The sequence below is a fragment of the Oryzias latipes genome, chromosome 3 (genome assembly GCF_002234675.1).
Source record: "Oryzias latipes chromosome 3, ASM223467v1".
In the NCBI taxonomy this organism is placed as follows: domain Eukaryota; kingdom Metazoa; phylum Chordata; class Actinopteri; order Beloniformes; family Adrianichthyidae; genus Oryzias; species Oryzias latipes.
The window spans coordinates 25,227,170-25,249,733 of NC_019861.2; the positions used below are offsets into that span (position 1 = coordinate 25,227,170).

General features: G+C 38.7%; 1 protein-coding gene across 6 annotated transcripts in view; it reads right to left on the reverse strand.

Annotated features, from left to right (window-relative positions):
- Window positions 1-16,372: 16,372 nt before the first annotated feature.
- Window positions 16,373-22,564, reverse strand: part of LOC100125509 (estrogen-related receptor gamma type 1) — a 64,150-nt gene continuing 57,958 nt past the window's right edge. For 4 of the 6 annotated variants that reach the window (XM_011491062.3, XM_011491072.3, XM_011491066.3 and 1 more), the window contains exon 9: window positions 21,149-21,571. In XM_011491062.3, coding sequence (XP_011489364.1) covers window positions 21,327-21,571 — 245 coding nt within the window. In that variant the 3' untranslated portion in view covers window positions 21,149-21,326. Of the gene's footprint in view, window positions 21,572-22,564 lie in introns of all 6 variants that reach the window. The other 2 variants (XM_011491047.3, NM_001104919.2) reach the window with 2 other exon arrangements.

A 22,564-nucleotide genomic window follows, 5' to 3' on the forward strand; every position in this document is an offset into this window, starting at 1 on the left:
CAAAAGCTTAAAAAAAGGAGAAAGCTTATTATAACACTGCAAGAATATCTGTATTTTTATAAGGAAAACATCTCAATTAAGCACAATAAAAACACATGGTTGAACTTTGGGAATGTTTTTCATTCTTCTTTATCTCTTAGTGGGAGAAAATGACATTACACTGCAGTGTCAGACAGCCTATGATCGTCAAGAGCTTTGTTAGTGTGGAGGAGTTTCTCTTATCCCCTCTTCATAAGACATTTGCATAGATTTGCACAGAGTGTGTCCACATGACAAAGAGTCTAGTCCTACATTGATTGTACTAATTTATTCAGCCAGCCGCATCCAGTTCCAGAGATTGAAGTGCTATCACACAAACGGGATTAAAACTGAATGACGATCTCACAATTAATATTGCCTCATTCTCGAGATTACTTATGTATGACTTGTATTTTGCTAAATTGTGTTTGCCAGTCTAATAACATTAAGGGTAATATGGTAAATGTAGGCTGTAAATGTATTGTGTCTCGCAGTATTCAGGGCTGCCGCATGAATATGTATGGGGGCATCTTTGGCCTCACTGCTGATTAGAAAAAAGTGTAGGAGATTGTTGGTCAAGCTGCATGGTTTTTATTTTTTCATACATAGGGCTGCACTTGGTTTGGTGTGTGGAAATGTTATACAAAAAGAAACGTGTGTACACATAAACACACAGACACATACAAACACGTATGCTTTCTATTTGTCACCCTTCTTTTTGTCCTGTTGAACAGCTGAGCAGACAGAGAATAGCTGATGGCTTCTTTCTTATGTTGGACATATTTTACTGTTACAACAGGAGGTTGTGTATCTTCTCATACACAAGGCGTATATTTGTATGAACCCCTTTTGTAATTTAGGCTAAACTTTATTTATATTCATTACATTTGGATCAGTTTTTGTTGTTGGACCGGACAGAAAAGAAGAATGGCGCCTTTCTTCCTACAAGGACAAAGCGCTTTACAGTCACGGACCCATTCACACAGTCACTCACACATTCACACACTGATGGCCGCTCTGCTGCCAAACACAGGCGCCCGCCAACCACCAGAGGCAAGGTGGGGTTCGGTGTCTTGCCCAAGGACACTTTGACTCATGGGCGTCCAAGGCGGGAATCGAACCTGCAATTTTACGATCATGGGTTGACCGCCCTACCGCTGCACCACGAAGAGGAAAGAAGGGAGGGATATTAGAGAGGGGGTAAGGACACAGAAGAAAGGGGAAAAAGGAGAGTTCAGGACGATCACAGAAGTGGTGGGGGTACAATCATTAGACAACAAGCATCAAGGTACTGGAGGATTATCATCATTACTGTCTGGTGCAAATGTTGGTCAAAAGGGGCGGGGCCTGTTCACAGATATACTCAAGTGTTACAAATATACCTTCTTCTTTCTCTATCGCCTTTTCCCATCAGGGGTAGCCACAGCGAAACAACCTCTCATTCGAGGATGAGTCGCATGGTTAACTTGTCAATGTTTTATGCCGGATGCCCTTCCTGACACAACCCTCTCAATTCATCCGGGCTTGGGACTGGCACAGAAGCAGAGAAGGGAATAGGGATTGGTTTCACGGACGGAAGGCGCCGCAAACCAGCACGAGCTAAACTGGCTCCCAAGTGTTACAAATATACCTGTTGGCTCCAAACATTTTCACATACAATCATTTCAACATGTACTCAACACAACTAAAGTTCTCAGGCACATGTGAGTACATGTGATGTTAAAGCACTCCCCCACCAAGGTGCAATTAAAAGCCATAGGGGAGTCCCGATTACTAACACCCCCACCCCTCTACATTCGGCCCCAGTCTTCTTAGCCCAGGGGCCCCATCGCAAGTAGAGCCGATCCCCCAGTCCCAAGACCCCTTACCTGCCCAAAGAGAGAGGACACAAGAAATAGCCGGCCCCAGGGGCAAGCCCAGGCCCCCGCACCCAGGCGCCACCTCTGTAAGAGCTCTGGTCAGGCACTGACAGGACCGAGCCCCCCCCCCTCCACACACACACACCCCACAGCCATGAAAGGTGTCACCCAGAGCAATTGGGGGCCCAAGAGGTTTGCCCCTCCCTGTCTCAGGGCCAGAGAAGGAGTGATCCCAGCCCCAGGTGCAGATGAGCAGCCCATCCAGCCAATCTAGACCCCCCTGGGACGCACCCCACTGCAACCTACCCAGTGTAAGCATAAAGACCACCCCAAGCCAAGCCAAACTCCCACCCAATCGCGCCTTCCACACCTCCCTAAATCCCTCTTTCCAAGTTAGTTGAACTCTTGACTGACATTTTTTCCAAGCTTATATGATCAAACAGCAGATTCCTGTATTTACTTACATCAAAAATGTTTGCTTGTTTTTCCAGTTTAGTAAACTTACTTTAATTAATGCAACACATAGAGTTGTAAAAATTATAGATATTAATCCTCCCTCAGTATTCCTTGTGCTATTTTAGATGACCCCACCCTTGCATTGACGTGTTCTCCCTACCATGACAAAGGTGGATAAAGGTAGAAAGATTTCATGTAATCCATGAATACCAGTGAAGATCACAAATCATTGAAGAAAAAAGGTTCAGAGCACTGTCTAGTGGGTCTAGATGACCCAACTCCCAATGTTAAAGTGCCTAGGATAGTAGTACAAGGGTTACATATGGCCCTCATGTCACCAAGCACACAAAGTGAAGGTGAGGCTGTGATGGAAACATTACTGTAAGCCAGACTGATAGATCAGCACACACCTGTGGCCGGAGAGCTTGGACAGGTGTGCAGAACCACATGCAACTGTCGGGTTACTTACTATCCCAGTGCTCACAAATGTTTAAGTTTTTGAGACCCATCTTGAACATCCCCTGTCCAGTGTAGTAAATTCTGTGAAGAGTCTTGAATTTGATTTGTTGCAAGTTGAACCTTTTGTCAGTTTAAAAGGGTTTAGACAAATTTTGACCAGAAGCTTTGATCTGTGCTGCTGCATTTTTCTATCGGAAATAAAATGTTATTATCTAGGTTGCATAAAAGTTTGTTGGAATGAGCTTTTTGGAGAAAGTCTTATTAAATGAAAAGTTAATAAAAGAGGTAACTAGTTTTGGTAGTTAAAGGTCATTGTCGTTGTATTTAAACTTCTCAGTAACTATAGAATTAAGTTGCTGGTATTCCAAGAAGTTATTCATTCCATTTTTTTCTTGTACTTCCTGGGAAGTTATTAATCTTCTATCAATAATTAAGTGCTCTAGTAGTGTTGCGCCCCCTGGTTGCCAAGCTGGGAAGTTGAACATTTTTTTGTTTATAAGGATGTCTGGGTTGGAGGATATTTTTTTTCAATTCTAGACTAACAGCATGGAAATGAGAGCAAGGGGCTTTTTTGGGGTCCCTTTCATTACAGATTTTTAACTTTTTTTTTCACTTCTGCTTCTGTGTTTTGGGTTAAAGGTAAGTTTCCAGGTTCACAGTAGTCACTGATCATAAACAGGATAGCTCTGGAGCACCACTACTCACTTTCTATAATTAGAAGTATTTTACCTAAAATAATCAATGACAACAAATATTTTTTAATTGTGTAAATTTTCAGAATTGATCATTTTTGTGTTATTTGTTGAAATTAATAACTAAAGTTTAAAAATTTTTTGTTTGTTTTAAGGGCATTGTGGAAAACATCATGAGGAAGACATGCTCTTTAGGAATTAAATGTTGCTAAAATATTTACATTTTTTACTGTAATATTACAGTTGTTTAATATAATTGTGACTCTACCTTGTTTTGCTCTTCAATTCTGTCTGTGTCCTCACCCTCTTCCTGTGCCCTTGTTTTATGCAGCATTTTCTTAAAAAAACGAAACAAATAGGCATACATATTTTAATCCATGTTTGTCATTTATCCATTTTATTCTGAATGAAATGCACCAGAACCAAGATATAAAAACAATTTGGCTTTTAGACTTTATACCCTGAAGTCACAATGTCCATATTGTATTTGTGTGTGCTTGTGTGTATGTGGGCACGCTTTATGCCCCCTATTGGGGTCGAGGCCAGTGACACCCTCAGGGTTGTGCAGTCCAATCCCCTCCATGCTGCGTTTCTATAGGATTGAATTAACCTCCTGTCTCTTTTGACGGTGCACATACACATATCATCATGCAGACTCACACATACTGTAGAAGCACACATGCACTTTGTTCATGCCAATCACCTTTCCCCTGTCAAGCCTGCATTATTAGCTATGCCAATGATCACCGCTTACTCACACAAAATGTTGATTTATATTCTTAGAATAAATCAGAGAAAAAGCTGCACATCAGCCTTTGCACAGATTAAAAAACAGCATTGTTTGTTATGGGCAATTTTAAAGTTTTGCTGATTATTTTAAGCAGGCTGCTACAGTTAGTACATTTGGCCAAATTAGTGGACAAAATAAAGACAATAAATTAAAAAGTACATATATTAATTAAGTTTTCAGTACTGTATTCCATTTATTACCATGCTACATACTGGATCGAACAAATTAAATATTTAACGGGGAAAAAGGCTGATCTTTACCTCAGCTAACAAGAAAAAGACTGTAACTCAGTTCCAAAATCCTCTCAGTAGAAGGCAGAAAAGTTTGCATTTCATTTGGAAATGAAGATCCCAGAGTCTGGAAGTGGAACAGAAAGGCAAAGAATTCACAATGCTTGAAGTCCAGAGTGAAGTTTCCATAATCAGTGATGATTTAAGTAATCATGTCATCTGCTGGTGTTGACCCACTGCGTTTTCTAACATCCATTGTCAATACAAGCATTTGCCTTTTGATAAAAAAAAGCTGTGTGGAAATTTCACTTTCTAGCAGAATTTGCAGGTCCACACTGCCAAAGAACCCGAAAGGCAGTTCAGTGACTGTAAAGTTGTTGTGCTTGATTGGCCAGCAAACTCCCCTGACCTGAGCTCAATAGAAATCTATGGACTGCTTTCAAGAAGAAGATGAAAGACGCCATTTGCAACAATGCAGATGACCTGAAGGCACCTATCAAGGCAACCTGGGCTTCCATTACACTAAAGCGGTGCCACAGGCAGATTGCCTCCATGCCACACTGAGGCAGTAATTCATACAAAAGGAGGCCCAACCTAGTTATGATTGCATTAAAATTATGAATTCTGAATGAATTATGAAACTCATCAAATCTTTGAGCTCAAATCATCCTTTTGTTAAAAATGGGTTTGATGTGATATTCTAATTTTGTAAGACACTAAATTTCTATGTTCTCTATGACCGTTATCAGAATTCCAAGAAAGAAAGACTTGAACTTTTTGACAAAATCTGTAAGGGTTTCACATACAAATTTTTAAAAATGTCATTTTGGATTGATTGATTAAAAAATATGGAGCTTTCTAAAATTGTTCAAATTTTCAAAACTGTCCCTGTAGAAACTAAAACAAAAAGTTTAGAATGTAAACTGCAGCTCTTTCATTTGCCTCAGTGTCCAACCTGGCAGGGAGGTGAAGATAAAGCTTTTCAAGCAAAGGTCACTCTTAATGATCTGCAACTGGGCACCAAACATGTTCACAGCACAGGAAGGAGGAGAGTTAGCTGGATCTAAAGGCAGAGAGCGTGACATGTTAAACATATTAGTCTTTAGTTCACCTCTTCATTAATGCTTAATTTGACTGTCAGCACTGGTAAACTTCTCATAGAGTTGCTTGTCAATTAAATTGCATTTGAATTCAACAGGCTACAAAGTATGCTGACTGTCGCAGCTTTGGCATCATGAAGGATGGAAGATTGCTGCTAATAGAGACAGGATATTATTTTGTAATACTTTGGTGCAATGAAAATACAACATAAAGATGGGGGAAAAAATATGAATCTATTCATTTTCCCAAAAGAAAAACGTTGCTGTGTTACTAGCATGTTTCTTGCAGTTACAAAATAAAAACATTCCATGCAAACACAATGATCTACCACATACAACAGGTACATTAAATAAAATAAACAATCAAACCATCTTCTATCGATCTAAAATGTCTCCAGTTAGTGTCCATAGCAAGCAGGCCAATCTATAAAGTCCAGAAAAGAAAAAAAGGGCTGGACAAAAATCCAGCTTGCTTGCTAATGTGGCACTCTCTGAACTTTATTGACCCACTCCGTGTGTTTTTGACATGTTCTTGTAAGTATTGTAAATTTCTTCCCAATTCCAATCATCGTGAAAAAAGATGAAAAAATGTTGTTGGAAAAAGCTTGAAGTTGTCATGTAAACTCTACAATTACGGGGCCCACAATTTCCTGCTCCACTTCATTCCGATTCACCCACTTGCAGACCAATAGAACCGTGTATGTCTTGGTTTTCCTTGTCTGAGCTGGCATGTGACGTCCAAACTGTTTGGCCGGAAAGCTCCAATATTGCTCGCCATTTTTGTTGTACTGGTAGTTTTTGGTTGGGGTTGTGAGGGGCTGTAAGCTAGTGGGTGAAAGAGTAAACAAAGAGATGATGGGAAATGAGGACAGGCTCACTTACAATGGATTTAAAGAGGATTGGAGTGGGACTTTAACAGCAATAACATTTAAACTAATATTTTTCAAGCCACCATTAATTTTCTATTGGTTTTATGATATATATTTTTTTATATTTAAAAAGACAAATAATATTTTTATATTTTTGGTACTAGAAGTAAATGCTAAAATAATAAAAGGCTAAAGCAGGATTGATTTGAAAGGAATCTCCAAATCTTAATACTGGAGGTAAACAATTTGTATGGCCCTGTCTTTTTTTTAAACAGCTGTTTAAGAAGTTCTAATATATTTGCTTTTTAGCGGTTACTTTAACAGTTTTTCCATCTGCCCATCAAGTTCTGTCAATCTGTGCAATTTAAGTGTTTAAAGCATCAAAAACCAGACGTGAATTTAAAAAACTACTTTGCAGCTACTATGACGTTGAACTCTTTAAAAGGATGGCCAGATAGAGGTCCAGCTGTACTCTAAGCAAGAGTGGTTGCTGCATATCAGAGCTTCCATCTATTGACCACTAGTGGGTAATTTCAAGTGCCACTAATTCAACGGCCAGTGACACGTCAGACTATTTATTAAAGTACACTAACCTAATGAATGGCCCATAGAATGGGGAGTTAAAACATTTACTGTCCTAAGAGAGCGATAGAGAGCAATATACACAGAAAGAAGATGGGAAAGGGGAAGAGAGAGGGGGACAGGGAAATGAGAGAGTGAGAATAAATGACCCATCGTATAGAGTTAAGACGTTAAAAGTGCAAATAGACAGCTGACCCTCTTATAGCTCCCACATGCAGCTCAAATGCATGCATCCATCCACCAAAGCCACTTTACACCTTGTGTGATAGACTGATGTGGAAGAGAATGGCAGAGGAGGATGCGAATGAGGTGACACAAAAGGGTTGACCATTGGAAAATGGAGAGATAGAAGGAAGAAAAAAAAAACAGGAATCAGGTTTTATATAATACTGCATTTTTAAAAATGTGAAGAAAAGCGCAAGTGTTTACCATTTGACTGCATTATAAAAAAATACACAAGAGTATTTGAGAAATTTAAAAAAAAGGGACAGAGCGTAATTTGACTTACATCAAAAACAATGCAATACAGAATATCACAGGAAGGAGAATATTCACTCAGCTGATGAAGTTGGTGAAAATGTAAAAAAAATAGAACAACAAATTTAAAAAGCACCATGCAAAAAAACATGATTTCAGATAATGATTAAGTTACCTTTGAGGGAGAGAAGAGTCCAACAGAATGTGTCTATGGCCAGGGGCGGAGCTATCGAGGGCATGGGGGACAGCTGCCCCTCCCCTTGCCCTTGGTCTGTTCAGTTGGTAGAGTTAAAGTTAAATTTGTTGCCTGAATTAATTTTGTTTCTAATGACCTCTTTTAAGGGGCCCAGCCAGATACATTTGCTGGCTTTTTAAAAAAAATTAAAATTTCTTTTTTTGATGAATATTCTGGTGTCCTTTTTGACTGCTCGCTCGGCCCTTCAAGAAGTTTGAAGTCCAACATTTCTATTATATTTGTATTTTAGTACTTTAAGGTCAATATGCAATGAATCCTGTAATTTTATTCCCTTTATTAATCAGCAACGGTTACTACCAGTTATGCTTTACCTCCCCGTGCTTTCATTAAACTGAGAAGGTGGTCTGATATGACATGGTTTGAAGATGGAATCCTTATCTAGGTGATTGTATATTTTTAAATCTGTGCTTTTCAAAAACACTGAAGTCTCAGGTATTTCTAAACCAATACTGTATATTTCTTTTGTTTTCTCCATCCATGCCATATTAGTGCATCAGCTCATTTATCACTTTGAACCGTGCAATTCTTTCTATTTGTGTTACGGTGAGTGTGTGTCGAGGGAATAAGATGCTGTGAAAGGCCATTACCGCCATGAGTCTATGTCACCATGCCTGTGAAACCCTGGGGACCCCCACCACTGATACAAAGGGACAGAGGGGTAAAACACATGAAACAAAAAGGCATACACACTTATACCCATACACATATGTACATCTATATGTGTAGATGTGAGTGTGTGTTGGAGATGGGGGTTAAATTGTTCTGAAACTAGCCATCAATATGGTCAGTGTGAAGCTGCCACACATTAGTGCTGAACAGGTCACATAACCTAAAACAGATACGGTCACCCTTGGAGATTCAGCTTGTGTTACACTGTATTAAGTGTTGAAAATCACATTCACACTTTTTCTCAAAGGCAATAAAAGGCTTTTTGCAATGAAATCAGAGATCACTATAAGATTCAAGTGAAAAATACTTGTAACTTTGTTAAGGATTATTTCTGCATAGAAAAAAAGACAGATTTGTGAGGAAAACAGCAAAATAAGATGTTTCTCAAGCTGACGGACTGTACAATCATTGTCATCTGCACCCTAGAATTGCCGGTTTTGGTGATCAATTTATGTTTATTGCTAAAGACCATTTTTTTAATGATCAAAAATGAACAGCAAGGAAATATCTAGAATTGGTCCTTTTCTAGTGTCAAAAAAACATGTGACCATCATCTCCTTTCACCAATGTGATGTGCATCCTCTAAGGTTGATCACAACAATGATGGAAGAACTGACTGGTGACTTTTTAAAGTAAAGCAATCTGCAGTATGTTTGCATTAATGCTGTTGTCACAAGAACAGGCAGACGGCTGGATCCAAATGCAGATTTATTAGCTCAGCTAAAAGTCTACAAAGCTAGATCAGGGTCAGGCAGGCAGGAGTCAATAGCAGGCATAAGATAATCAGAGGACAGACAGGAGACTTAGCGTCAGGAAACAGAAGCTCAGGTCCAGATATAACACTCAGTAAGGGAGCCAGAGTGGCACAAACAATACTTCACACTGAGCTCAGCTCAGTGCAGTGCTTAAGTATGCTGTGGTTGATTGAGTGAATGAGAGTCAGGTGAGCAGCATCCAGTAAGTGTGCGCTACGGATGCTGGGAGCTGTAGTGTGGTAGAACTCAGGAGACAGTTTCCACCGGTGACTATATGGGGAGACAGAGACAGAGCAAAAAATTAAGATAATGCACAAAACAATAAGTTAAACCTTGATTTAGACTTTGAAGTGAAACTATCTATTTGTTGCATTTTTGATAACATGCTGGTTTGTAAAGAACACTTTATGATAAATTATAATTATACAATATAGTCCTGAATGGAGCACTTTTTTAAATTAAACTATAAAAGTATTTAAATTTTTGGACATTTTTGCTCGTCTGTACCAACGTCAGATGCTTTCATTTTTCTGTAGGTGGTCTGCTGTGACGTCTACCTAATGATTCCGTTAATTAGTCTGTATTACATAGTTTTGATTACAGTAATCTGGTTTAAGGGCACATGAGAATGAGAATAGAACTTAAGGCTTCTGGTAAAAGTACCGGTACTAGACTTTTTGTTCTATACCAGGAGAAGTCATAACAATGACTTTAAACCTTTGTTTTAAATGTTTCATTTCTTTAAAACACAAATTTTCATTTTTTTTTTAAAACAGAACTTCATAAAGAAAGTGTCCCGCCTTTTTCATGGTGATTACTGCCTCTAGAGCAGTGTTTTTCAACCTTTTCTGAGCCACGGCACACTTTAACCTTAAAAAAAATCCCGCGGCACACCAGGATCCAAAAATTAAAAAAAAAAAAAAAAAACGGAGAAACTCATAGTCTGTATTGATCTACAGTCCCTCCACAATCTCACATGCATTTTTTAGATAATTGTTGCAGAAAAAGCTTGAAACTGCAGCTGTTTTTTTCTAAAAGATGCAATAAAAGTTAAGTTAGAAGATGTAAAAACAGTTTGATGTGTGTTCGTTGATTTCAAGACGTTTAACAACAGATCTCCTTGAGCGCTGTCACTCTCACAACCCAATGCATCATGGGAGATGTAGTGCATTAAACGGCCGGCGGAGATCGCGTCTCTGAGCTTCCTTGTTTTGTTCACTTGTTCCACTGTCTGACATCCGATTCTGTGGAAAGCTACACCGATAAAGACGAGCTTTAGCTGGTATTTTTGTTAGAACTGAGCGACTTTACGAGCTAAATCGGGACAAGGAAGTGAAGACTTTAACCACTTCTGATTGGTCAGACTTATGACATGTGATTAAGCTCCCCAAGAATGATTGGTGGAGACAGTTAAAGGGGCGGGACTTTTCCAAAATACAGCCGGAGTTGCAGCTGAATCGCGGTACGTCATTCTTATCAAAATGTCTTTAATAAAATAAAATAAACGCAAAGAAAAAGTATTTTACGATCTTTTATATTCCTAACTCCTCAGTGTTTTATCAGGGCCTGTTTGGATGAACACAGAGCTGAAATCCTGGAGATGGGAAATGTTTAATTTTTCATTTAATGAGGGCAATTTCCCACGGCACACTTGACCATCTCCCACGGCACACTAGTGTGCCGCGGCACACTGGTTGAAAAACACTGCCTCTAGAGGACATACAGACGCATACCTTTAAAAAATCTTAAATTGAACACTACAAACCGCATATCAATTGAAATAGTGTGCTCTTTTACGATTTGGAATAATAAATAAAAAAATTTAATATCAGCTATTGAGCCACCCTGAATTAACATTTTCACTTTTGTGAAACAATAAATAAATAAATAAATGAAAAAAAAAAAAAAAAAGAATTCTAAAAATCCTAGAAGGAAATTATGAGAGAGAAGAGGAAGTGGTATAAAAGTGTGATATAGTGAATACCCTTGCTCAAACCTGAACCAGAGATGGAAGGGATGCAGATGAAGCCAGAGGGCAGATGAGAAGCTCAGAGTTCAGTTGGCCATTAGTGATGCGGCATGTGGAACTCACTCCAACATGCGTTCCACAAGGTTAACGATAAGAGCCTTGCAGCGGCCGAAATGCTCAAGTAGCTTTTATTGTATCATAATAATGAATCAAAGATGAAATAAAACAAATGAACTTCAAAAGGCAAGCGAGTAAAAACAAAACTTCCACTAAAGGAAACAACGTGAGCAACCAAAATAGAAGAAAGAAAGAAAAATTGCAGAAAGACTGAAGGCGCAAAGCCATAAAAATAAGACTCTTTCAACTAATATCTTCTTATGTCATCTGGTTGAAAAATATTTGCCTGCAGGTCAGAGCTCTCCCCGTTAGGGAAGGCTTCTTAAAAAGCTTCACAGCTCCATGCTACATTAAATATCTGGCCTTTGCATCCCATTTACTTTTGCCGGCCATTAGGAAGAGCAGGGAACGAAACAGAGAGGTCTGAGTGGGACTGAGAGACAAAGAAGCAAGGAATGAAGGGAATAAAAGATAAATAAAACGTGTGAAGAATATTTCTTCAACACAGTATGAAATAGAATTTTGTTAGTTTCATGACTCTGAATGGATAATTCTTTTTAATGTTGTGACATTAAGTGTAAAACATCTATAGACTTTTTTACAGTCTAAGTAGTGTACAGAAGTTTATGGAAAAATGTCTTTGTGTTTTGTCCTCTTGAGAAGAAGAGGTGACTCAGAAATGACCAACAAAAATTCCTCCTGTCTAACAGTTTGCCTTCATTTGGACTCAACACTTTAATAATTTTATTTTTTTCTATGGAAATGGATCAATTTAAACTGAGGTGGCAGACTAGAGTCCATGTTTTTTTTAGGAATGTCACCTCTCATGAAACATTTAGCTAAATTATAAAATACATAGTGAAAATAACAGAAAAAAGATATAAGAATACATATAAGAAGTTGTGACGGTGTGGCACCGTCAGATGACGAGGGGGGGCCACACCGTGTTTTATTGTTTGTGCATTTATGTATTTTATGTTTAAAATTATTACCTGTGGTGCCACCTGGGTGAGGATTAAGAGCCACGCCCCATGGGAGGGGCTCCTCATTTAAAAGGAGCATCACAGGTTAGAGAGAAGGGGGAGTGACAGAGAGTGCTGCATGGCCCTGCGTGGTGCTCACCGGGTCTTTAATAAAAACAGATCCTCCTCACCTTGGCTCCTCTGCATCCTTTCTCGGCGGGACCCCGCCACATATGGTGTCAGAAGTGGGATCGCAGAGGGGCCACAAAAAGGTGAGGACGCAGCGGCGTGGTGGGGACAACGATTCCCCGGCAGCTCAGCGCCTCCTCAGAGCAGTCCATCCTCTGAGGAAGAGGGGGTGGATCCGGGTCGCCTCGCCGGAGCGTCAGGCCTGGCCAGGGGCCCCGGAAAGAACTACGGCATCCAGATCGGCGTCCATGACGAGCGGAGGACCTCGCGGGCAGCAGGGGCGGACCGCCGGAGCGCGAAGACGGCCGGAGGCGGGACGGGCATACCGCCCGGTTCCACTGCCGCGGATGCGGGCGTTGGAGGCCTGCGCGGAGCGGGACAAGGGGCGGACCGACGTCTGCCGGGCCGTCGGGGGAGTGCTCCGGGAGAGGCGCATCATCTCGCCTGTAACCTGCTGTCGGCGGCTCCGATCGGCGGAGGTGCCATCCGGAAGGGGACCAGCGGGGGCGTGTTGCCGTTTGAAGGGCCTTTGCCGGGGCTGGGACCGACCGGAGCGGCACCGAGGAGCAGATCGGAGGGGTCGCCGTCGTGGAGCAGCAGTCCATGCAACCATCCGACGCGACGCAAGGACGTGTTTCTGGCGGATCGGCGTGGGGAATGCACGGCGGCGGACTGCTGAGGGGATTGCCGCACATCGTCAATCCCTCAGAGGAGGGGGATGGTGTGACGGTGTGGCACCGTCAGATGACGAGGGGGGGCCACACCGTGTTTTATTGTTTGTGCATTTATGTATTTTATGTTTAAAATTATTACCTGTGGTGCCACCTGGGTGAGGATTAAGAGCCACGCCCCATGGGAGGGGCTCCTCATTTAAAAGGAGCATCACAGGTTAGAGAGAAGGGGGAGTGACAGAGAGTGCTGCATGGCCCTGCGTGGTGCTCACCGGGTCTTTAATAAAAACAGATCCTCCTCACCTTGGCTCCTCTGCATCCTTTCTCGGCGGGACCCCGCCACAGAAGTAACTGTTAAATTGTTTGGAGGTTTTACTTTTATTTAGCACAGACCGAGATATGATATTGTAAACAAAATTCTAAACCCAAGCAAATCAATCCGTCACACTTACTGCTTCATGCATCACTTCCAGCTTGTGAGTCAAAATATGTGTCCATAATTTATTACATCAGTGGCTTTTTAGTATCTGGTTGATAAAACTGAACTGTTCTACACAAAGAAGTAAATACGTTTAAAATAAAATGTCTTCAGTATTTGCTGCAAATCATGTTTCCTTCTTTTCAGTTTTTGTACTATTTTAAAGGTCTTAAATTCAGCTGTGGTCTGGAATTTCAGACTGGGTACCTAAAGTCTTAGTCAGATGCACCCATTCCAGAAATTAAGTAATACCCCCCCCCCCCCCCCCCAAAAAAAAAAGGAAAAGAAATAATAGTAACAAAATAAAAAATAAACTCTTAAGAAAACAAAATACATTTCCAGCAATCAAAATGAAATGTTAAAAAAGAAACTGGAAAAGGTAGGTATTGGAAAAGGTAGGTACTCTGGGATATCACATGATTTTCTGACAGAAGAATTTTGTTTTAGCCTCTGGACTACTAATCATCGCTCAATCAGCTCTTTACTACGTGTCAGATAAAACATCCTTCATCCTGCTTTCCCTCTTCAAAACTCAAGACGTCATCATCCAACCAGCGATGTCCCAAAGTTCCTACTTTTCCCGTTATTCTTATTTTGTTTTCTTTTTTAACATTTCATTGTAATTTTTTATAGTGTTTTTGCATTGAGTGATTTGTTGATGAGATTTGCCCTTTGGGGCCACTGTAGCTGCAGGTTTTTGGGTTGTGAGGCCCTTTGGAGGGTCATAGACAGGAGCGGCTGCATCCTTAGGGGAGCGCAGGTGTGTCCTGTAGTTTCCTTGAGGCTCTTGGGATGTTATGAAAATGGAATACATCATTGTGCAGCGTGTTGCAAATGTTTCTCATAAAGTATTGTGCACTTATGATGTGCGGGTCCTTTTGTCATACGGTGACCTTACAATCATGCCACACATAAGGACGTACATGTGAAATGCAGGTAGCCATACCCGTAGGATGTCCACACAAACTACACTCTGATTGTAGAGTGTAAACTGCCTCATTTTTAACAGTCGGGTTGCACGCAAGGAGTTATCACTCATCATTTGAACAGCAATCATTGGCCCCTTGGACATTGTTCACCTGATTTTGGGGGGGTTAAAAAATGCAAATGACTATGACATGCCTCCGTCTCTGCTTCTTCACTCTAACTTTACCCTTGCGTGTTGTTTTAGTGTTTGCTATGACCTGTCCCCAGCAGCGTGTCTAGAGAAAAAAATCTGCATGAACATTTTCAATCTACGGACTCATCAAGTGGTCTACGTCCTTGTTATTTGATGCAGGCCATACAGGTTTGTATGGAGTCCTATACTGTTCATAATTAAATAAAAATAAATAAATAAATATTTGATTAAATAAATAAATATGACCTCATGCAAATACACAATCAACCAATAAATATCTCATAAATATATAAAAAGATCATGAAATTGTGAAAAAAAAGATCATGAAATTGTGAAAAAATAAAAAACTTGAAAGAAAAAAAGCCCTATGGCGTAAATGAATAAATCTAACTACCGTAGATATTATTTGTTTCAAAGAAAAGCCATTGAGAGGACAATGTACCAGATATCTTTAACCCAGTAGCTTTATTTCTGGTCCACGTTTTGCTCTAATAATGGAGGAAATTGTTAATTGTTCCCTAGTAACTTATGACAACTGACACAGAGAGAAAGAGAAGCAACAAGTCCTTCTCTAAACCTTCCTCCTATTTCTGCAATATGTAAGAGTGGCGCATAATGTTAATACCATAAACTTAGGTGATATGCACAAACTATCCCTTCAAAAACCCCAATTGCTCAGCGTTTATAAGATAAAAGGTTTTTCTAATATATCATTACTTGCAATACTTTAATGATTATGGCTGAAATTGGTCAGGCTGATGGAAAAAAGGGAAGATGTTTGTATGGTTTCAGTTTTTAGAAGATGAAAACAAAGTGGCTTATACAGGATGACAAATATTTACAACTCTAATACTGGTATTGCTAAGATTGATTTTGGTCTACGTCCTTGTTATTTGATGCAGGCCATACAGGTTTGTATGGAGTCCTATACTGTTCATAATTAAATAAATAAATAAATATTGAATTAAATAAATAAATATGACCTCATGCAAATACACAATCAACCAATAAATCTCTCATAAATATATAAAAAGATCATGAATTTGTGAAAAACCTGCACACAGATTTTAAATTAGCCATTATATTATTGACTATATTTCATTTTGTTTTTGAAAACCTGTTCGTTATTTTAAAACAGCATTTTAAATTATTCATTTTAATCATGTGGAATATAATTATAATTGTACGTCTTTTTTCAGAACCTCGGATTTCAAAATCAATATTTTCCAAAGTTGCTTTGTTTTTATTTCATGTTGCTGTTTTTCAGAATGACTGATTTATTTCATGAAGAGCTTTTTCAGGAGACTTAGTCTGTCTGTCAATCAGTGAGAGTGGGCGGGATCTAAACGCTCATTTGCTCATCCATGGAAATCGACTCATATTCCTCGATACCCGCTCAGCGGTGTACCAGAGAGATGACATCTTACAGCGATATCTGCACGGCTTTGCTGATATTAGAGGAACAAATAGAGACAAACAATCCGTCTGCGGACCTACCTTTTCCAACCATAAAAGTTAACTGTATCACCTGACATAATTTTTTTTTAAGCTAAAGGTAAAAATCAGCTATGAAAAATCCTGCTTTTATTCCACACGAACATATTTTTTATATGGAAGAAAAACCTCCAAAAAAAATCAATGACACACAAACAGATTTCAAAACTGGAAGCCTGGTTTTAATTGATATTGCTCTACTGTAATAATCCTGAAAGGCATAGTCTGGAGTAACACGTGTAATGTTTCAACCCATAGTAGTTTAAGTTACAGAATCATAGGTCTCTCTTTTTGCATTGAACAATATATACAATGTGAAATAAATACATTTACACAAATGGACATTATTGTTGGAGCACACTTGTATGATACACATCACAAAAATATACAGGTAGTTGTTTTTCTTTTTTTTTTTTTACTTTTTTTTTATTTACTGATGTGAAGCACAACTAAAATCTACAGACGTTTTCAATAACACTACAGAGTCTTCTCTCAGTAAAAGCTCTTCTCCGTCACTCAGTGGTCTTTAAATCCTTGATCAATCTTTTCTCCCCCCCACTAAATATTGTTCGTAAATTCAAACTGCAGAGTTGGTGCAGCACAGGTGCCAGTTACATTTGGGGATTAAATACAACTAAATGAGTAAACACAGTAAAGCAGTAAATAGATGGATTAACTTCATTAGCTTTAGGGACAGCTTTAACTGATGGACTATCCTGCTTTAAGGTTTCCGTTTAATGGATCAAAGCTCCAAATGAGAGCTATAACTTGAAAGTGCAAACTAGTTAACCACTGGCAAAAACTTTGACCAAACACCAGATAGTCAATCTTCCATTGGTCTTGCTTAAAATAAATTGTGGTATTTTTACACTGACTGCAAAGAATCTTGGTATCGAAACTGTTGAAATAGTTGTGAATTATTCTTTCTCCAAATGTTCCATTCATTTTTATACAACCTTTTCATCTTGTTCAGGGTTATGTCTATCCAGATGGAAATAGCAAAGACACAGTATATAATACACAGGTCACCAATCCATGATAAGGCCAAACTTAATATATTCATTTTGAACAAAGGAAAGAGAAGTGGACAAATTTTTCTGCCTTTAGTATTACAGCTAAGTAGAGGTGTGGCTAGATGCAGCAAGTTGCAATAAAACTCAAAGAATCGTATTAGATCAGCAGGTCAAATTCTCCTTCTAAAGCAGCCAGCAGAACTTAGTCTGTGAGTGTCAACTCTGAGATTCGTTTCCAGTTTCAACCATTGCAATCACCCTAATTCAGCTTTGCAATTCCATGACCAGACTGAAGATACACACTTGGAGTAGAAGGTGCTGGTTTGACCCAATACATAAAACAGTAAAAGAGAGCAAGAAACAGTAAGAAAAGAGCACCTTTCTTCAATACATTTTTTGCAGAACAGCAACGTACAGTGGCAATAATAAATGTAACAAATGCCATCCCTCCGTTCAACCTGTTTACACTGTTCCAACTGAAACCCTTCCACAGAAAGTTTAACCTTCAAACACATGCCTTTTGGGTATTTCCCTTTATTTTATTCCTCAAAGCTAAACATTCATTTGAGCATTTACTTCCAAACAATCTGGTCTTTAAAATAGCATGAATGTAGTGACCTGTTTCCCCATCAACTCCACAGAAAAATGAAATAGTCTTATTTTTTTCACAACAGTTAAGGTAATGATTAAGCCCAGATGTATGGAAGGCAGTTATTATATACAGCAAGTTTACAAAAAGTGTCACCTACAGTTCTGAATTATTCCAAATTTAGATTCATTTAACCTTAAAATATACAGGATACTGTTTAATCTACAGGAAAGGGTAATAATTCCTTTTTTTGAAATACTCGTTAAGGTGTTTTTTATTTAAATACTTAAATATTTAGCAATGCGTAGTTTGGTATGAGATGAATACAGTAATTTGATCTTGTTGGTTTCTAGAAGAAGTGCCTTAGTCGTGTTTGGATTGTTGTGCCCAGACATCCTGTAGACGGATCTGATGGACGTACAGACAACATGGCCTCTACTCAACTGCACTTAAAGAAGCACACAGCACAGAAATAGGAGTCACCACAGGAGAAAAGGACTCAACAGAGGAGGAGATATTAAGAGAGAAGAAAACTGTATCAAAATAATTTGAAAAAAGAGGTTTTTCTGTGATCAACAAATCAGCAAACATGAAACACACGGGCTGGACTACTTTTTTTCAATTTTTCTTGATTTTGTTTAGAATAAAATTCTTATGTTAGAATTAAATCTTTTTTTTTAAATTTACAATATACAGCAGTTAAGAATACTGAGAAAATACCCCTTACTAATGAAATGTATGGTTTGATCCTGAACATTAGAGATCAGCTGCAGGTAACTGCTGCCCTCCTCAGCCGTGACAAGTTCCATTTTACATAAGATTACACCAGTATCTAGATTACATGTTTTGGCTTTCATTTTCAACTCCAAAAATGACATAAACCTTCAACAGTCTACTTTTTAAAGCTGTCATCAGTTAGCAACACAGTTTGTATCATGTTCAATTGATTAAATGCATCTTTTATGTAAATGAAACCTGGTAAGACACCTTCCTGTCTGCTCAGCTGCTTTATTTTCTAGATTGTGACAAGTCCTGTTGCAGACAATTGAAGATCGCTGTCATAAAATGTTGTGATCTTCTTCATTCAGAAGGTTAAAGCTACTGTTAAGCTACATTAGTTAAAGTCACTTCTTACATTTCTATACTGCAAGACCTCAGAGGATCAGTTTATATGGAGGCTAATGCAGCTGATTAAAAAATCAAGCGAAATAAGTCGGCATCAAAACAAGATTTATGAGAAACTCGTGTTGTTTATATGACAGACCCCCACTTTTAGAAAATTCTGTAAATTCAGTTAAAGCATGGTTGCAAACTCAGATTGGTTATTGTAATCGGATTATCTCTTTCAAGGATGTATCGCAGTAAGCAATATTTTAGAGTTATTTTGTTTTTCAAAAGACCATGGGGACTGTCAAAAATGCAAACTTGAACAACCATTTTAAACAGTGAGGGGTAGATTTAATGAGGTTAATAGTTGTCTACATTTGTTTCCCCAGCCATCCATTTAAAATTAATTAAGTTATTTTTAAAAATAAAAGACTTGAAAGAAAAAAAGCCCTATGGCGTAAATGAATAAATCTAACTACCGTAGATATTATTTGTTTCAAAGAAAAGCCATTGAGAGGACAATGTACCAGATATCTTTAACCCAGTAGCTTTATTTCTGGTCCACGTTTTGCTCTAATAATGGAGGAAATTGTTAATTGTTCCCTAGTAACTTATGACAACTGACACAGAGAGAAAGAGAAGCAACAAGTCCTTCTCTAAACCTTCCTCCTATTTCTGCAATATGTAAGAGTGGCGCATAATGTTAATACCATAAACTTAGGTGATATGCACAAACTATCCCTTCAAAAACCCCAATTGCTCAGCGTTTATAAGATAAAAGGTTTTTCTAATATATCATTACTTGCAATACTTTAATGATTATGGCTGAAATTGGTCAGGCTGATGGAAAAAAGGGAAGATGTTTGTATGGTTTCAGTTTTTTGAAGATGAAAACAAAGTGGCTTATACAGGATGACAAATATTTACAACTCTAATACTGGTATTGCTAAGATTGTTTTTTTTAAGTTGAAATAAAGAAAAAAAGAGTTTTAAAGCAACAGTAACTGTTTTTTCAGTCAGTTTTCTCTTCTTTGCTTTGGGAAGCTCCTCTGAACTGAAGTGGAAGAAGAACTTGAAGTTGGTGACATCACAGGGCAAAGAGGGTCAAACTGAGTTGAAATGTTGTAGCTTTTGGAGCACGCTTAATGAACATGGACTATTTTAAATGGCACATAGACTAAAATTGGTTCTGTGGAAAGCTGCACACCCAAGCAACTAAGCAGTAGAAGATGTTTCAAACAGGCTTCCAAGTGTTTTTGCCAAATATTTAATTTCACAAACAATGGAAACTGTTGGACAAGCCTGACCATAAGCCACAGACTCAAGATGATGTTTACTTTAGATGGATAGAGAGTAAAATTTTCAATAGCAAACTGGTCTTTCTGTTACGTTTGCTGTGAATTATACATGATTCATTCTCACACTTGAGCAAACATCAAACTGCTGTCTGGCTGTCCTTTTTTTAAAACCATTCCAAGTTTCATCATTTTGCAAACACTTTTTACTGTGATAATACTGACATGTTTTGTGGCTGGGATTCTGGGGAAATAGTCAACCCTTTTGAATGAAACCAGAAAGTGCTTCCAGCAGGAGCTTCCCATCCTGGTCCAACAAACATATCGCCCAGTTAGCTTTTCCTAAAACCAGACAAAATATTACTAGCTGTTCGGAGTAAGACAGTTAGGTTTACTAGCATCCTCTGAATGGATCATTCCCTTCTTTGGCGGGGCAAATCTCTTCTTATTCTTTTCATTCTTTCTTTCCTCTGTCCATCTTTCCATTCTTTTACTGTACATTAACAACAAAATGTCAGTAATACTTCGAAAGTGTTCAATTTTCCCCTCGTTTTCTTCTCGTCCTTAAAAAAAACTGAGGATATAGGAGGGGAAGAGGGAACAGAAGTGCAGTCTTACAATCTTACATAGATTAATTTGAAGGTTTTTGATTTTCTCAAACACGTCCATGTTGAATTGTCAATAATATCCTAATTCTTATCCAAAGCATATAGTTTCTTTTGTATTATATAATACTGGGGTTTGAAGTCACTGCCGTTGTTGAGTTTTTTGTTTTTCTGACATTTGGTCTTCCCCATGGCTTTGGGCAGGTAAATGACTGTCCGCATCTTCCCAGATTCAAATAAGTGTCTTTTGGTCAAAGACTTGGGAGTTTTGGGTCAGGGTGAAACAACTAGGTAGTTTTTTTCCAGTCAAGGGGGGAGAGCGTGTCAGCAAGAAGACCTCAGAAACAAAGTTCTTTTCCTTTGTGTGTATGTTTGTGGATCTGTATATAGTGTACGTGTCTGTTTAAAAGGGCAAGAGGTCATTTAAAAGTGTAGATCAAAATCTGAGATGAAGCTGAAGTGGTTCAGACTGATGCCTAGCTGTCCTTCCATCTTGTTTTCATCCTCAGACCTTGGCTTCCAGCAGCTCCAGGAAGAGTTTGTGCATTGGGACTTTGCCATCCTGCTTGATGCTGTAAAAGTGCTGTACAGCCTTAGTAGAGGTCTGGCGGAGCAGAGGGAGGGTCATGAGCAGCTTGCCCCCCCTGCGGGGATCCTCCTGATGTTGAGAAGCTTCATAGTCCTGCAGGGCCTCATGGAGCACATCCTGGAGTTTCTGTACTGCATCGACATCCTCAATATGCATGGAGTCTGAATAAAAAAAAAAAAAAACAACATGGAAAAAAATTACAAAATTATTTAAATAGATTTCTATAATCACTGACAATTCTTTTTTTACTCTACTGAATTTCATATGCAATCTAAAAAAAGTGTGTATAAGTGACCACTATCAATGAAAAGTTAATGTAAACGCGTACATGCACCTTTTGAAAACCCTTGCGTTCATGAGTAGCAGCGCACATTTTTAAGATGGTTTTCATTCTCTATGTACAAAACACGCAGCCATTGACCACACGTTGAAGATCAAACCAGGTTGAACTTAAACAAATCAGGAACTCCGATTTGGTAGTGACGAATGGATGGTGTCCCTTTTCATTCATGGAAGTGCCAATCGTTTGAAAATGTTTCATAAAGGAGAATTATAAAATTATGGTTTGTGCTGGAACTACATAACAACATATATCGGAATAGAGCTGTGAAAGAAAAAGCCTGGAGCAAGATACATGATATTTGCTCTGCTTCCACATTTCACACCAAGCCTCTTTCAAATGTAGGTGGTGGACATAAGTCAGTATTGGGTAGAGACAGTTCAGTGTGAACACCGTTCAAGAATGTTTGTTTAACACATTATTGAACATACCCGGTGTGTATGTAGCTTTAGAGATACATACATTTTAAAAGCTGTATCTTTTCTAATGAGTTTCTTTAAGCTTCCTCTTTAATGCTATTCAAAATAAAATAAAAGAAATGCTTATAAACTGTTCTGCAAACTTCTTTTAGAAAATTACAATGAAGTTACAATTGATCTGGTTTTCTTTAGTTCAGTGTAAAGATCTAAAACTGAAGCGCAATAATCAGCTCTACAGCCAGACCCAGCTCCTCTTTCTGTCTGAAAAGTGAACATCTGTGGGTGTGATGAATGGACAGGTGAATAGATGAGTAGGTGGAGAAGAGAGAAATAAGATGTGTGAAACGATGAAGAGATGCAGCAGCAACTGAAACTTTGGGCGTGTCTGCCAAAAA